The sequence below is a fragment of the Sciurus carolinensis genome, chromosome 3 (assembly GCF_902686445.1).
Source record: "Sciurus carolinensis chromosome 3, mSciCar1.2, whole genome shotgun sequence".
Classification (NCBI taxonomy): Eukaryota; Metazoa; Chordata; class Mammalia; order Rodentia; family Sciuridae; genus Sciurus; species Sciurus carolinensis.
Window position 1 is genome coordinate 120,350,915 of NC_062215.1, and position 15,278 is coordinate 120,366,192.

Consider the following 15,278-nt stretch of genomic DNA (forward strand, 5'->3'; position numbering starts at 1 on the left):
ACCATGGAGCCACATCCTCAGCCCCTTTTAATATTTTATTTAGAGACAAGGTCTTGCTAAGTTGCTTAGGACCTCGCTAAGTTGCTGAGGCTGGCTTTGAACTCATGATCCTCCTGCCTGAGCCTCTGGAACTCCTGGGATTACAGGCTTGTGCCACAGCATCCAGATAAAAATTCTTGTATTTAAGAATTATTTGTCATTTATCTGAAATTCAAATTTTACTGAGCATCCTGTGTTTTATCTGACAACTCTAGCTTAAGTTCTTTGGAACTAACCATAAAACAAATGTATATGTTTATAGCATGTTTAAATACTTTACAAATATTTACAGTGCTCCTCTGACCTCTACGTGCAATAGCAGCACGTTATGACCTTCAGGAACTCTTGGAAACACATTCAAAAACATCAATTTCTATTTATTTATGAAGGTCTTTTCTCAGACATCACTTTCTCTAGCCACTTAACCTAAAACATTTCAGATCCTGCCTTGGACACTTTTTGTCACCTTTCTCTGCATTAACTTTCTTCTTTGTCACTTACCTCTATTTAATATGCTAAATTTTAACTTACTTGTTTCAATCATTGTGGGCCACTAGATGGTAGTTACCCAGCAAAAGACTCTCAGTCTCCTTGTTTTCTGCTGTATCCCTGATGCCTGTAACAGGAGGAGACAAATTTAAAATTGTTTGTGGGAAGAATAAGTGATGTCTTGGAGACTATAGAGAACCTTAGTTTGCACATTTCATACACTTTTGTTGTGGGTTTGTTTTTTGTTTTTGTTTTTGTTTGATACTGGGGATTGAACCCAGGTCTTTTTTATCACTGAGTCACATTCCCAGCCCTTTTTAAATATTTTATTTAGAGTCAGGGTCTCACTGAGTTGCTTAAGGCCTCACTAAGTTGCTGAGGCTGGCTTTGAACTCACAATCCTCCTGCCTCAGCCTCCTGAGCTGCTGTGATTACAGGTGTGCACCAGGCACGGGGCTCACATTGTTCTTATAATCATATAGAATCTTAAGAAGTCTTGCCACCAAACTAGAGCCTGGAGTGTGTTACAGTGTGTATATCTTAATATTGATCCATAGACACAAGGTAGCTAGAGGTCAGTAGGGATCTAGGAGTACCTCAAGATAGACTGGGACTTCATCCAATCTGCCTCCTGCAAATTTTCTAGAACTAAATGTTTGTTGCCCCAGGTGTCATTCATTAAGATCCCAGATATGATGGTGTAACTGGAAGAGTCTGTGGCAAATGGCGCTGGAGGTAAGAGCACAGCCCAGTGTCAGTCAGATTGAGCTGTATCTTGGTGTGACCTCCCAGGGCTATTCAAACAACCTTAGCTTCTGCTTTCTGGTCTAAGAAATGGGGACACTCAGGGGACCTAGCACACTGGAGTGGGATTAGGTAGGATGATCTGGCCATGTCCTCAGCAGGGTGCTTGGCACTAAGGAAGCTGTTTCTACCACTGTCCCAAGGGCATTCCACCCAATTCCACCCAAAGCCAAGATGCCACTAAAGGGTAGCTGAGCTAGCCATGCTGTGGCCCCACGTTCCTTCGGATCACGGCGTCCTTTGTCATTGCTGCCTCTTTCATTCCATCCTGGGCCTGAGGCCAGACTTTCTATCAGCTTGCTAGGTTACTGACAAAGAGCTGAAGGAAGCTTCTTAAGTGGCTCTCAGTTGAGTGTCCCTTTTTCTAATAAGGCAAGCATTCTCCGCAGAATGAGAAAAAGCCTTCTGCTCCTCAGACTTTTACAGTGACGGCTGCCTGCAATAAAGGAGTGAGGGAGGGGGAAAATGAAGTGAAATGAAAATGCAAGATCTGGCAAATTAAGACTGGGCTCGCAGTTGGGGAAAAGCAATGAGGCAAACAAATATGATCAAATTTAAAGGGCTCCGTGGGATTTGGGAAATTAACATAAGTACATAAATCTAGTACTAACTTAGAGCAATGGCCTTATGAAACATTTATCAGCTTTTTTGAGCCCTTCTGATGAATTTGACCTTGAGCCATGTTCTAAAACTTAAAATAATTGTGTGTTTTAGAGGAAGCAAATATTCACATATTTAAGTATAACTTGCATGTTCAACTTATTTAGCAACAATACTGATAGGGTTGGGACATGGAATCTGCATTCAAAATTGTCATAAATGTTACCGAGTATCTAAAACTAACAAGAAAAATAGAGCATAAAGCTATGATGCTCAGTTCTGCTAACTTCCCCTTTTCTACAATAACAAGGAACTTATTGTACACTTCTGTTGATTTCTCTTTTCCTATGTTCTTTGTATTTCCTTCATATCAAATATTACAGCCCAGGAATAATATGTCCCTCTTTAGAAATCAGGAAATGCCAATTAAAAAAATAGCGAAATACCATATTTTTGGGCCAAAGATTAAAAAGTCTGATAATACCCAGTGTATATTTTAGGAAATAGGTCCCTTCATACCTTTGTGACTGTGAGTGTTCCTTTTTTGCATATTTTAGAGGAGAATTTGATGAAATATTCAAAAATCTTAAAATAGGAAAAAGATTTTTATCATTCTTGACCCAACAACTTTACCACCATGGTGTATATTATGGAAATAACTAGATAAGTACTCATAACTATTTACACTGAATACTTAATGATCCCTTATTTATAGTATGAAAAAATTGAAAACAATTTAAATATTAAAAAGTAAGAGTGATTACCAAAATCACAATAATCACTCAATGGAATACTATATGGCCATAAATATGATTTATATATATATATATATATATATATATATATATCTGCATATGTATATATTACCCACTCATGCATATATAAAAAGATCCTCATAAAAGGGAAAGTTAAAATGGTAAAAATGTCATTATTATTTAAATGTACATTATATCTGGGCTCTGTGGCACATGCCTGTAATCCTAGTGACTCTGGAGGCTAAAGCAGGAGGATCACAAGTTTGAGGCCAGTCTCAGCAATTGAAAAAGACCCTGTCTCAAAAGAAAAAATAAAAAGGCTAGGGATTATAGTGCTGCATAGAATGCTTGCCTAGCATGTGCAAAGTCCTGGGTTCAACCCCCAGTAGCACAAAAAGAATAAAAATGAAGTAAAAATAAATGTATGTACAAAGAAGTGTCTGAAAAGGCATACATCAAGATATTAGCTAATTATATCTGGGTGTGGAAATTATTCCTGACCTGTATAGTGAATATATCTTTGTTTAAAAAAAAAAAAAAAAAGTAATTTTTAATTGGAAAAAAAGAGCAAAGGGGCAAATTTGCTGCCAGTTATTTTAGTTACTTATTTTGGAGAGAAAGTTACTTATTTTCATTGATTAGTAATTGGTGAATATTTGGATGACTTGAGAATTTGGAGCATGTTCATCTTCTGAAAAATAAAACAAGCCAGTGAGCATAGCAATAAGGGCTCTGGTGCCTCAAGAGTCAAGCTTTTCCCCTTGATTGAGATTCCACAAAGCTCACCTACAGCAGGCGATGTGCAGACACATAATTGATCAGAATGTGGCACCCGGAAAATCGATTGCAGAATCAAATTTTCTGTGTGGTTATGCTGAGTATTTCGTGTGAATGAAGCAGGCCACCTCCAACTCTGCTAGCGTGGAAAAGGTGGAGGATGGACCTGGAGGCTGGGGCTTGAAATGCTTTCCAGAAGGGCTGATGCCCTGAGCCAGTGGGTAAGAATGCAGTGTGGTCAGGTGGAGGAGACAGGAGACAGCATGCAAAAGCAGCTGGGAGACTTTGTGGGTGTTTGACAAATGTTTGTTTGTGGTGGTGGTGGTGATAGTGAATAGGAAACAAAGCATTATGGAAATGCTAGATTTCTAGATTTTGTAATAAATGATTCATTAACATACATTTTCGGTGCCTTTGAACTTAACACGATAATTTGTGTTCTTCTGAAACCATTTTAATACCTTCTACTTCTGTGTCTTCAAAGCTACTTACATAAATACATCAGTAAGAAGAATATGCAGTAACACCTAGCTGATGCAAATCAGAGATGTGCCGTGGGATTCAGGTCTGGCGTTCTCCACATTCATACTCTCAGCCCAGAAAATGTTCTGACTCCACATGAGAACTAATAGGAATGCTGGCGTTGCCAATGAAGGCTCAACCTATAGCCAGTTCACTTGGAAATAATGTCAGTGCTAGCTAGAGTCAGCACCAGACCTTCAGCAGAGGGCAGCCTCTTGTCTGATGTCATTTCCTGAATGTCTTCGTTTACCTGCATAGCTTGTCTATATTAAAACTATTTCTGAAGATGTTTGTGTCTTCTCTATCTCTCATGGTAATAACTTCCATAAGGAAACGTATAGCTTGTTTGTCTGAAACTCGCCTCTCTCAAGGTTCTTGGGGACCCTACTATGTTCAAATATTCTGGTCCGAGCACATCTTCTATAAAACACTTTGAATGCTACTTCTTGGGAAGCAAGAAATGAACCTCTTATCAAGAGCTCCAGGTACAAAAGATTATTTGCTCAAAGTTACCAAAGAAGCAGAAAACAAATTTGCTTGGTCATGCTGATTAGCTTTTCTTCCAGGGCTACCAAGTGAGACGTAAATTTATGACAAGAAGTACTCCCAAATTTAGAGACAGCAGGAAACGAATGAAAATCATCCCATGATGAATTCACTACAACCTATCTGGTTTTGAAATTAGAATATGCTTTCAAGTGTGAAGCGCTAATGGATTTCTTGGTTCGTCTGGAAGTCATTCTAAGTTGTAATTGATAAAAGATAAGACATAATCTTGGAAACATAATCAAAATTAATAAAAAGCGCACAAAAAAAGTCATTTACATGAAGCTTAGAAATGGGCAAATTGGGGGACAGTGGTGTGTCTCCCCTCTCCTCTAAGAAGAAAGTTACTGATTCTACCCCCGAAGTAGAAAAAGACCAGTTACCAGACGAGCTTGATCCATCAGTTACATCCTCAAAGAGCACCCTTCTTCCTCTGCTCTAATTCTACTACGTCATTTGGTCTCCGGAATATGTCACCCACCTAGAGAGGGAACAGAATGGTACAGATCGTACTGCTCATTTTAAATCCAACACTAGCATTCTGGTTTTCAAACATGGCTCTTCTGAGTTTGGTTACTAAAACTCAACTCCCCCCCAAATTATCATTCCTCAGTGAACTGACAAATTGAATTTTGGAGCCTGTGAAGCTGAGGCCCAGTCTCTGGACCACAGCGACTTCACCCAGTGCCGCCAGCACGGCATGACAGAGCCAGCTGGCCTGAGGACCTGTGCTATGGAAGAAGGGAGGTGCTGGCCAGCATTCAGAGCCAGCCTGTGCTCAGCCTCTTGTCCCCTCACATGGGGATGATAGTTTATGAGGGAATTAGGTGCAAGTCTCCCTTGCAGACTTTTTTCAGGGCAGATGCCCAGCATAAGGGTTCTCAACGGTGACCGAGAGTTTGCGGCTCCCCTAGAAGGCACAGTTCAGTGAACTGACTGCCGTGAAACAGCTGAGCCCTGGAGGCAATCTGCTTGAGACTAGTTATGCTTTGAGGCACCAGTGGGCCCTGGAAATGTGCAATGAATTATACGGGGAGGGATGGCTACCTCCTATTCTCTTCCCTTTGATAACCAGATTCACTGCTTCTGCCATTTAGCATGTGATTCCTCACAACAGTGTGATTTTATTTATTTATTTATTTTGGTGGTGATGCTGGGGATTGAACCCAGGGCTTTGTGCATGTGAGGCAGACACTCTACCAACTGAGCTTTATTGCCAACCCAAGTACAATGTAATTTTTAAAAGATTTCCTGCAGATTCCAAAAACTATATCACACTTTAAAGATGGAGGACCTCCTAATATCATCTAATACCAATCCATAGTCCAATTTTTCCAGTTTCTCTAAGAATGTCCTTTGCACCATTGTCCATGTCAGGATCCAACCTAAGATGTCATATTGTGTCGGGTTGTTATGTCCCTAAATCTCTTACTATAGAAGAGTTCTTTTTTTTTAAGAGATCCAGCCAATTATCCCATAAAATAGCTCATCTTCTATATTCATGGGCTTGCTTCCTTGAGGTTCTGTTTATCTTGTGCTGTGTGTTTTGTGCAAACTCTAAAGCCTCAGTTAGATTTAAGATTAAAGGAAAAAATACATATAATGAGTGACATTGAGTTCTTTATGTTGTCTACATCACAAGACAATGTTGTCCTGGCATCTATGGTACTAAGTCTGAGCACTGGATTAAAACGGTGACCTTCAAATTTCACCCATGGACATTGCTACTCTTGTGACCTGAAATAAGGAGTCTATATAATGGTACTTGGCACCATATGAATGCCCTGGTCCCCTTCAACAATTCATCTGTTTTATCAGCAGTTGATAATCCTTGCTCAATCAGTAATTTTCCTCTAGCATCTCCTTTTCCACAGTCAGCAGGTCTTAGGGTGCACTTCTCGCCAGTTATGATATGAAGCAAGACATTAGCTTCTCGATCCTAATTTTTCTCATCTGTAAAAATGAGGCTAGAAATAGAATCAATCCCCGTGGTCACGGCACTATCACACAGGATAACTCTGTTACACAGGTTTTGCCTGGAGCCTGGTGCCACTTATGCTTAAATCAGCATTTCCCAAGGTGTGTTCTAAGAACCGATGGTCCCTCAGCGTGCTCCACAGGAGAAGGGTCCACTGTTAAAATGACATCTAGGAAACATTTGTACATATTATCTAGTTAAAGTTTCTGGAAGTTTTCTTGGGAGAGAAATGAGCTTCACTTTGTTTAATCAAGTGCTTTCTAATTTATTTGTGCTCCTTTTCCCCAACCCTGCTTTTTAAAGCCAAGTAACACATATGAACAAGACATCAAGCTGCCTTAGATTCTCCCAAAGGCTTAAATGAGGAGAGAGTCACACTGATGAACCAGCCACCTGTGGAGTGTTGGAAAGTGTCTCTACCGGCCTTTGGGTCCTAAAAAGCCATCCAAATTAGAGGGGTTCTTAAGAGATCTGAATTTCCTTGTTGGGGGCAGGAAAGGCAGAAATTGGGAACTGGACAGTAATTCAAGAGCAAAGCTGTCTTCCCTAGATTTTCCCCCAAGCTCACCAGGACTTCTACAGGAGCTCAGAATGCACCTGTCCTATAAGTAACCCATAGCCACTGGGACTTGTCTAGGATGATCATGAGTGAGTCCCATGGACCAATGCCCAGATACTGGAGAGCATAGAAGTCATCCTGGTTCAGTGGAAGAGCAGAGGATCTGGAGCCAGAATATGGGTCAATGGTCTTAGATCTTCAGATATTTGCCATGATACCTGGGAAAATCCCTCAATCTCTCTGAAGCTCAGTTTCTTCATCTATGTAATTGGTGCAATTAAAGTGTTTAGCTCAAATAGTTATGAAGCTGTCATTAGATACTTAAGAGCATTCTTAAAACTATGAAATGCTAGTTAATATAATTTTAATGTTGAAGTTATTCTTACTGATCTATTTTGGGGGTCCACTCACCTCATTTATTTTTTTTGAACACTTATGTACCAAACATTGGGGTAGTGCTGATACAGAAGATGGAATAAAGCAGCTCTAGTCGCTGAATTCATGGAACTCATACTTCATTGTGAGGGACATAAGATAAATACATACACAAATGATTCAGTGTTTCAATGATTACAGTCCCTCCTTCCAGATACTGATTTGATATTTTTTAAATGTACATATATATCACTTACAGTCCACTACAAGTAAATACATTTCAAAGGTAATATCCACAGACAGTTCTCATATATTAAAATGAATTTGTCAGTTTCCGTAAAGAATAAGGAATTTACTATAATCATATATTGTGTGTGTGTGTGTGTGTATGTGTGCGCGCGCGCACGCGCAGCACATTTGCATGACCAGGGGTATTGAGGCAGGTTCAGAAAACAGACTGCTCTTCCCTGTTCAGTGCCTTCCTCTCTGCTGGGTTCCATCTGAAAAGTACCAACAGAGCGACTCCTATCTTAATTGTGTGTTATAATCACTCCTTTGATGGAGCACAATTGGTTCTCCCAAACTTTGTTCCATGAAAACTTAAAATTTCACTAGAAATTTTAGCCAGTAAGTTCTCACTTTAAGTTTCTTGGTTTGATTACTCTAAAAAGCCGGCATCAGCCTCCACGTCCACATTAGCGATCCGTAAGTGTATATTGTGATTGTTAAAACATTATTCCTGCAGCAAGGAAACCCCATGAAATTGTACTACCAGGCAGTTCCCAAACTCATTTGACTACAGAATCCTTTTAAATTCTTAAACAGCGAATGTGAATGTACTGTGCAGAGACCTCAGCCTTACCTTTAACTTGATTTTCTTCTTGATAAAGTTTGTGAAAGCCTGGTAATACTCACTAACCCAAATTCAATCATGCAACTTTTTAAAAAGCAGCGTCCTGGGTCTTAGGGCCTCAGCAGATCATGGATGTGTTGTGTTGTGTAGGGGCTGCAGCTCGTGGGATGTGTTTCCTTAAACTGACCACGTCCTTTTAACCAGGGGCCAGCATGGAAACAATGGAAGCTTGTAGAATATGTTTCAATGCCTCTTTGGAGGAAAACAATCCTCTTTATGTTTTGTTTTGTTTTTTAATTATCATTTTCAAGCCTTCTAAAAATTATTGTTGTTATTATTTCTTTAGGCATTCACAGGCCCAGAGTTCTCCAACAGTGTGTGATGTCTTTGCAAGACCTGCAAACAAGGTAGGTGGACATCTTGATTTTGAAGTAACTGCATGTCTTTCCTTCAAGTCCATGAGCTTGAAACCTGTTCATGGCTGCTTGGCCAGGCCATCCAAACATGAAACTCTTAATGATATTTTGAAGTCTTTGAGACAAAAGCCCAGCCTGCTAAAGAACTTGGGTTCAGTAGAGAGACAGGGAGGTACAGGGAAGAGAGAATCAAAAGCCTGGAAATTCACTGCTGAGAATAAATGCTCACTGCTCCCTGAGGTGATTTGTCTGAGCACTCCACTCTCTACAGATGGTAGAGCCTCTTTCTGAGTAAGGACCCGAGGTTCTTTGGTAGCACTTTGATATCCTGCTCGAATTCAATATGTGAAATGGAGGCGTCTCTCTGTGACTTGGAGCCCACAGCAGGCTTTGAAGTCTGATCCAATTTTTGCTGCCTACTATTTGATGTTGAAAGGATGAAATGAAGAAAATGTACAGTTTTTGCCAGTAACTCTGCTGAGCATATGTAAGATTAAAAAAACAAAATCCTTTGGATGATGTACTTAGAAATGTTAAGTAGATTAATACCTTCCTATAGGTTTTCTTGTTTCTTTCTTAAGGATAAAAATTAAGTAAAGGTGAAAATCAGCACAGAGCTGTTTTTCTGTTCTGGACTATAATTAATTTAAGAAGGGGGCTAGGTTGACTTGTACGGAGGAAGAACTAAATGAACGAAGCAAAAAGCGTTGAGACTTTGCTTCTAATTGCCCCTAGGAGGGGACCTTCACTCAATTCTATGCAAGACAGGGGCAGCTTACAAACAGCACCAATATACTTAGCTTCTTGCCTTGACGATCAGGGTTAAGGGTCCCTTAGTTTAATGGAAGCCATGTTCCTTAAGGCTGCTTCATCAGAAGATAAAAAATAACGTTTCTCTTCCTGGGTCTTTCTGAAGCACTCAGTGGCTGGGACTAATGCACTAACTTCTTGGACACATCATGCTGCCCCAGATCACCAAGGACTGGGTCCCTATGAAGCCCCTTGGAAACCTGGTAAGAAGGACATTTCAATTGCATGCTTCTCCTACCATTTGCATGTCTGTGTACACCTTAGTGAGTTGTTTGTGCAGGATTTTCTACAAGGCAGATCTCAATTAGATAATATGATGACTTAATGTTAGAAAGTTCAGGTTTGGGAAGCTGTAAAGCCTGACCAAAACTCTTATTAAAGGTGGCAGTTCAGTGCCTCCTCCTGCCACCTACATTTACATATCTGAGGGAAGATAATGAATATTGAAGGCCATACTTTTCCCTTTACTTGCAAGAATCTCAAATTAGGAAACTTTTGCAACTTCACCTTGTTCAAGGAAAGATAATGAACAGCTTTCAGTGGTGTAGGTCCTTCAGGGCCACAGTCTGGGGTTTGGGGAAGGATATGGATTTAGAGAGCACTGCAACACAGCCATTCCTTCAGCAAGAAGACAGACATCCTGTCACATGCCTTTGGGAAATGATGTATCTGAACCCTTTTCTAAATTCCTTGCTACCAAATATGGTAAAAGTCAGTTTCAGGCTTGTAGGTGGCTATAATCTGTACTTCTGGAAGATAAAATATAGAAACCAATTATAAAAAACATTTCTGAAACAGAAAATACTCAGAATAATGTGAGTCATTCCAAAGGGAAAAAAAAAAAAAACCCTTTCAACTTAAGGTATTGATGTTATTTCATGTCAACCTCATCTATGTTTTGCAAAGATCTAGTAATTTCTCAGGGCTCTCCAAATGTCTTCATAGCCTGTTTTTCAGTGACAAAGCAGTACAACGTGAAGTAGGAAATGCATAATAAATGTGCTATGACCTTCAGTCCAAATGGAATTTAGACTTGTGAGAGATAAGAAAGGAAAAATCCATTATAGCAGAACCTTTTACATGGATATGCAGTAAGTGATAAACCTGTCAAAGTCATCATTACCCTAATTATCAGATGGTGTTCAGGAATAAGGCCATAGTGAGACAGGAGTAAGGCAGCTCAAAGAGGAGGATTAGAGGAAAGATAGTGTAGTAGAGCAGAATCCCTTATGCAAGAGTTTGGTTGATATTTTCTCTATCCAAATTGACAATCTCAGCTTGGCATGGTAGCACGCACCTGTAATCCCAGCGGTGTGGGAGGCTGAGACAGGAGTATCATGAGTTCAAAGCCAACCTCAGCAAAAGCAAAGTGCTAAGCAATTCAGTGAGACTCTGTCTCTAAATAAAATACAAAAGAAGGCTGGGGATGTGGCTCAGCGGTCAAGTGCCCCTGAGTTCAATCTCTGGTAGCCCCCCCCCCAAAAAACAAAAACAAAAACAAAAACAAATTGACAATCTCTACCTTTTAATTAGGGTGTTTAGCACATTTATATTTAATGCAATTATTGACATAGTTTGACTTAAATCTATCACCCTCTGTTTGTTTATATTTGTCCCACCTGGTCTTTGTTCTATTATTCTATTGTGACATCATAAAAATGCCAGAAAAAGAAAAAAAGAGAGAGAGAGAGAAAGAAAATTAAAGTATGGTTGGGTAGCTAAAAGCACAGGTTCTAGAGTCAGACCTTCCTGGGCTCAAATCTCTGTTCTCCCCTGTAGCGTCAATCAAGTTACATAACAGCTTCCTGCCTGAGTCCTGACATTTATAAATTGCAGGAAACAGTAGTTCATCTCTGAGAGGGTTGTATCAGGATCAAGTGAACTACTGTAGGTAAAGGACACAGCCTGGTGCCTGATTCATAGAAAAGGCTCAATAAATGTCTACCACTGCTGTGGTGGTTATTGTTAGTGCATATAAACACAAAGTTAATCTATGAGTATGAGTAACAGGTCAAGAAATACTGTCCTTATTTGTTGTAAGTCACTGGGTTGTGGTGGGATAGCTCAGGGGAGTAAACATATACTGTGTTTTAAATTAATAGCTGTTAAAGAAAAAAGAGACTTCTGGATTACAATCATTTTTTTTCAGTCTTTAGAAAAATATCCCCAGGTCAAACTTAGTATGAGTTACAAATCTGTTTTTTTGTTTTGTTTTGTTTTGTTTTTCTGTACCAGGGATTGAACCCAGGGGTGCTTAATCTCTGAGCCACATCCCCAGCCCTTTTTTATATTTTATGAGGGACAAGGTCTCACTGAGTTGCTTACAGCCTCGCTAAGTTGCTGCGGCTGGATACTGCACCCAGCTATGAGTTACGAATCTATTTGGCTGTAAATGGCTCTTATGTGCTTTCCCTTCACAACTGTCCCTTCCTTTTAATCTAAATAAGCTTCCATTGGGTCTCTTACCATTCCCATTGCTTCCCTTGCAGTCTTATGAACAGCACCCCAAGGGGTTTCCCTGCCTTCATTCTTTTCCTCCTCCATCCTCACTTATGCACAGAAGCCTAAGGAGCTTTTCTAAAGCACAACCCTCATTATGAGCTCCCTTCCTCCATACTCTTCAGTGGCTCCCCAGCACCAACTGGAAGCTTCTTGTCATGACATTCAAGGCTTTCTCTGCTCTCTGGTCTCAATCTTCCTTTCAAGCTCTAATTTCCACTGATGACCCTCACTCTGTTCAGAATCTACACTGAACATGCCCATGGCGTTCTTCCCTCCTTTGTGGTGTTGGTCATGCTGTCGCCTCTCCTCTGTGTTCCGTCCCCATTCCTCTCCATCCTCCAGGTCCAAGGCTCCCCATTCTGTGCCCTTTGATTTTTCACATGGTGCCTATCTCATCCTGCCTTGTACTGTGTTGTTTTCATGCATCTAGATTTACTCTCTCTGGGATCGTATCTATTCCTCTACGGATTCTCTCCTCACAACTCAGCTCACGCTTGCCTGTGCTCTACCACTGAGCTCTCCCCCAGACCCTGCTCTGGTTTTTGCACTGAATTCTCCAACATCCAAAGTCATAATGAAATATAATGGAAGCAAGAATGAAATGAAACTCTGCTTGAGTCAGAGAAAAGTTTTAAAATACATTTCTAATAATTCTGGAACAAAATCGATGTCTCCTAGTTACCACCAAATAGATAAAACATACTAATGAAACAAGTTAAAAGAATCCAAGTTGTTTCACTTTGCTGCTAATATTTTTGACAGGGAGAGAAAGGAAGAAAATTTAGGCAGGAGAAAGCATTATATATAAATCAAATTTCCCTTATCCTTAGAAAGCAACAAAGATGAAGAACAAAAATTTACAGTTTTGTTTATAGAATCAGTTGCAAAAATGAGAGTATTTCTTCAAGAGGCAGTTCAACCAATTATAGCTTTATATTTAAATATACTTTTACATTCTTTGCCTTAAATAACCCACTCTTTCAACCTGTGTTTTTGTGGAAGGCTAAATGAAAATATCATGACCTTTTCAGTTTAAAAAATAACAGTAGCATCCAACAGATTTGCCTTCTAACTTGTAGCAAGGATGGATTTCCTTGTTCTGATGGGCGGGGGGTCCATCTAAAGTTCCCCATCTCAAGCTCTGCCCCTCAAGCAGCCACACAGAGAAGTCTATAAAGGGGGGTCTGGGCCAAAGCTGTCCCTTCGTGAGAGAGTCCAAGAAATGTCCCCACCTGGCCCATGTTCTGACTTATGGCTCACATGGACAGAAAATCAGCACACCCAGGAAGCACATAACACAAATCACTTTGCCGCTAATCCAAACAGTTAAATTATTTAATGGGACTCACAGAAATGCATACAAACTTGATCAGATTTTATTATGTAAATATTTATTAAATATTCCTTAGGAATAAATGTTCTTCTCTTTATTTAGTCAAAAATAATTATCAACATTTACTAAGTGCCAGAAACTGTCCTCTGCCCGTACTTCTCAAATTGTTTCGAAAGATCATTTTTCCCAACTGATTGTTTTCCAATTTGCACAATCTGATACTTTTATGAAACACCACAAAAACAAATCATCAGGAGAAAAAAAAAAAAAAAAACATACACTGGGCTATTGTGCCAATAACAAATTGGTCTCAACTTCTCTAAATCTCTTTATTCGACATCAAATCACTCTTCACTAATCTTTCTTTACTGATCCGTTGGGGCCAGCCTGCAACTGCAGTCACTCTCCTGTTCACAAGATGCCATAGGCTAGCAGAGGGAGACAAACGGGAAACGGCACACGATTAAAAAATAAAATAAAGAAGTCAGCGGAGTGTTGGGGGAAGCACAGCGAGAGTGGCGAGGAGAAGCCCCAGTGCACAGGGTGGGGATGGGGGTGGTTGTGCCTTAAACAGACAGTCTGACTGGCTTCACTGGGGATTCCAGTTTCGAGAAAAGGCTTGGAGCTGGCAAGTCAGTGGCCATCTGTAAGAGCCTTCCAGGCAGGGACCAGGCAGGGCAAAGCCCTGAGAAGAGAGCAGGCCTGAGGCCCGTGTGACTGGAGCCGAGAGAGGAGAGGAGAGTCCTAGGAAATGAGGAGCCGGACAGTGCAGGGCCGCTCTTCTGAGTCCAAGCCACACCCCGGGGAGCTGGGGTGAATCTGCAGGTCTGCAGGCCTCTGACACTCTGCAGCTCTAAGGAGCTTCTGGAAGGGCTGACGTGTTTTGGGTCCGAGGTTCCCGTTTTGAGTCGACAGAGTGTCATCTCAGGGAAGGGACCAGCCAGTATTTCCAGCACAGAAGGAGCATCATCTCAGTTATGGTTTGTTGATTTTTAAAAATTTTTTTAAAAATTTATTCTTCTTAGTTATGTACACCAGGATCACAAAAGCAGGGAACCCAGCCTGCTCCAATTCCGTCCCCAGCAGCCCCCCTCCTGCCACTTCACTGATCCCTCCTCAATCCATTTATTTTGCTTTTTTTTCCCTAGTGTTCTGTGTACACACCCAATACCAGGACCCACTCGGCCACATCCACGCATGCTCACATGAAAGCCAAGTCCGATTCATTCCACTGTTTTCCCCTTTCCTGTTCTTTCTTTCTCCCTCTCAAACCCTTTCTTCCACTCTACCAATCTTCCCTCTACTTTGATGAAATTCCCTCTCTTTTTTGTCCTTTCTTTCTTTGTTTTTGTTGTTGTTTGGTTTCACTTTTTTAAGCAAGTCCTCCAGTTTGGGGCTTAAGAATCGACTGTAGACATCATCAAGAAATGAGAGAGTCTGTATGAGAGCAATGTCCAGACAAAGAAACTCTGTAAAACCTGTAACACTCTTCTTGGGACATGACGATTAACAGTTATCACACTGACCATAATGCAGAGAGATGCCAAAGACCATTTTGAAATGCAGCCACCTGCCCCTGAATTAAATGACCCTCAGTCCTTATGATTTTTAGTTAATGTGCTGATTCCATTTTTCTTACTTCTTTCTCAACACAAAGCTGATGTTCCTCGCCATTGTTCCTCGCCATTCTTCCTTTCCTTTCTTTGCTGTGGTCAAAAAAATAGGGTTTAGCCTTTTTTTTTTCTTCTGCAGTAATATTAATGGGTCTGAGTGGAGGATCGAGGGGATCCAGGAGCAGGACCCCTCGTGCAGGAGGGACCTGCTGTGGGAGGGACCTGCAGCGGGCACCAGGAGCTTCGCTCCACTTTCTTGGTGTAGAGCACAAAGGCTTCGGTTTAACTCTGGGGCCTCTGCATGGCC

General features: G+C 40.7%; 1 protein-coding gene across 1 annotated transcript in view; it reads left to right on the forward strand.

Annotated features, from left to right (window-relative positions):
* Myo3b (myosin IIIB) overlaps positions 1 to 15,278 on the forward strand; it is a 237,969-nt gene that overhangs the window by 118,018 nt on the left and 104,673 nt on the right. Inside the window, exons 17-18 of the mRNA XM_047544143.1 lie at positions 8,644 to 8,704; positions 9,630 to 9,726. Of these exons, the coding sequence (XP_047400099.1) occupies positions 8,644 to 8,704; positions 9,630 to 9,726 (158 nt within the window). The remainder of the gene's footprint in view (positions 1 to 8,643; positions 8,705 to 9,629; positions 9,727 to 15,278) is intronic.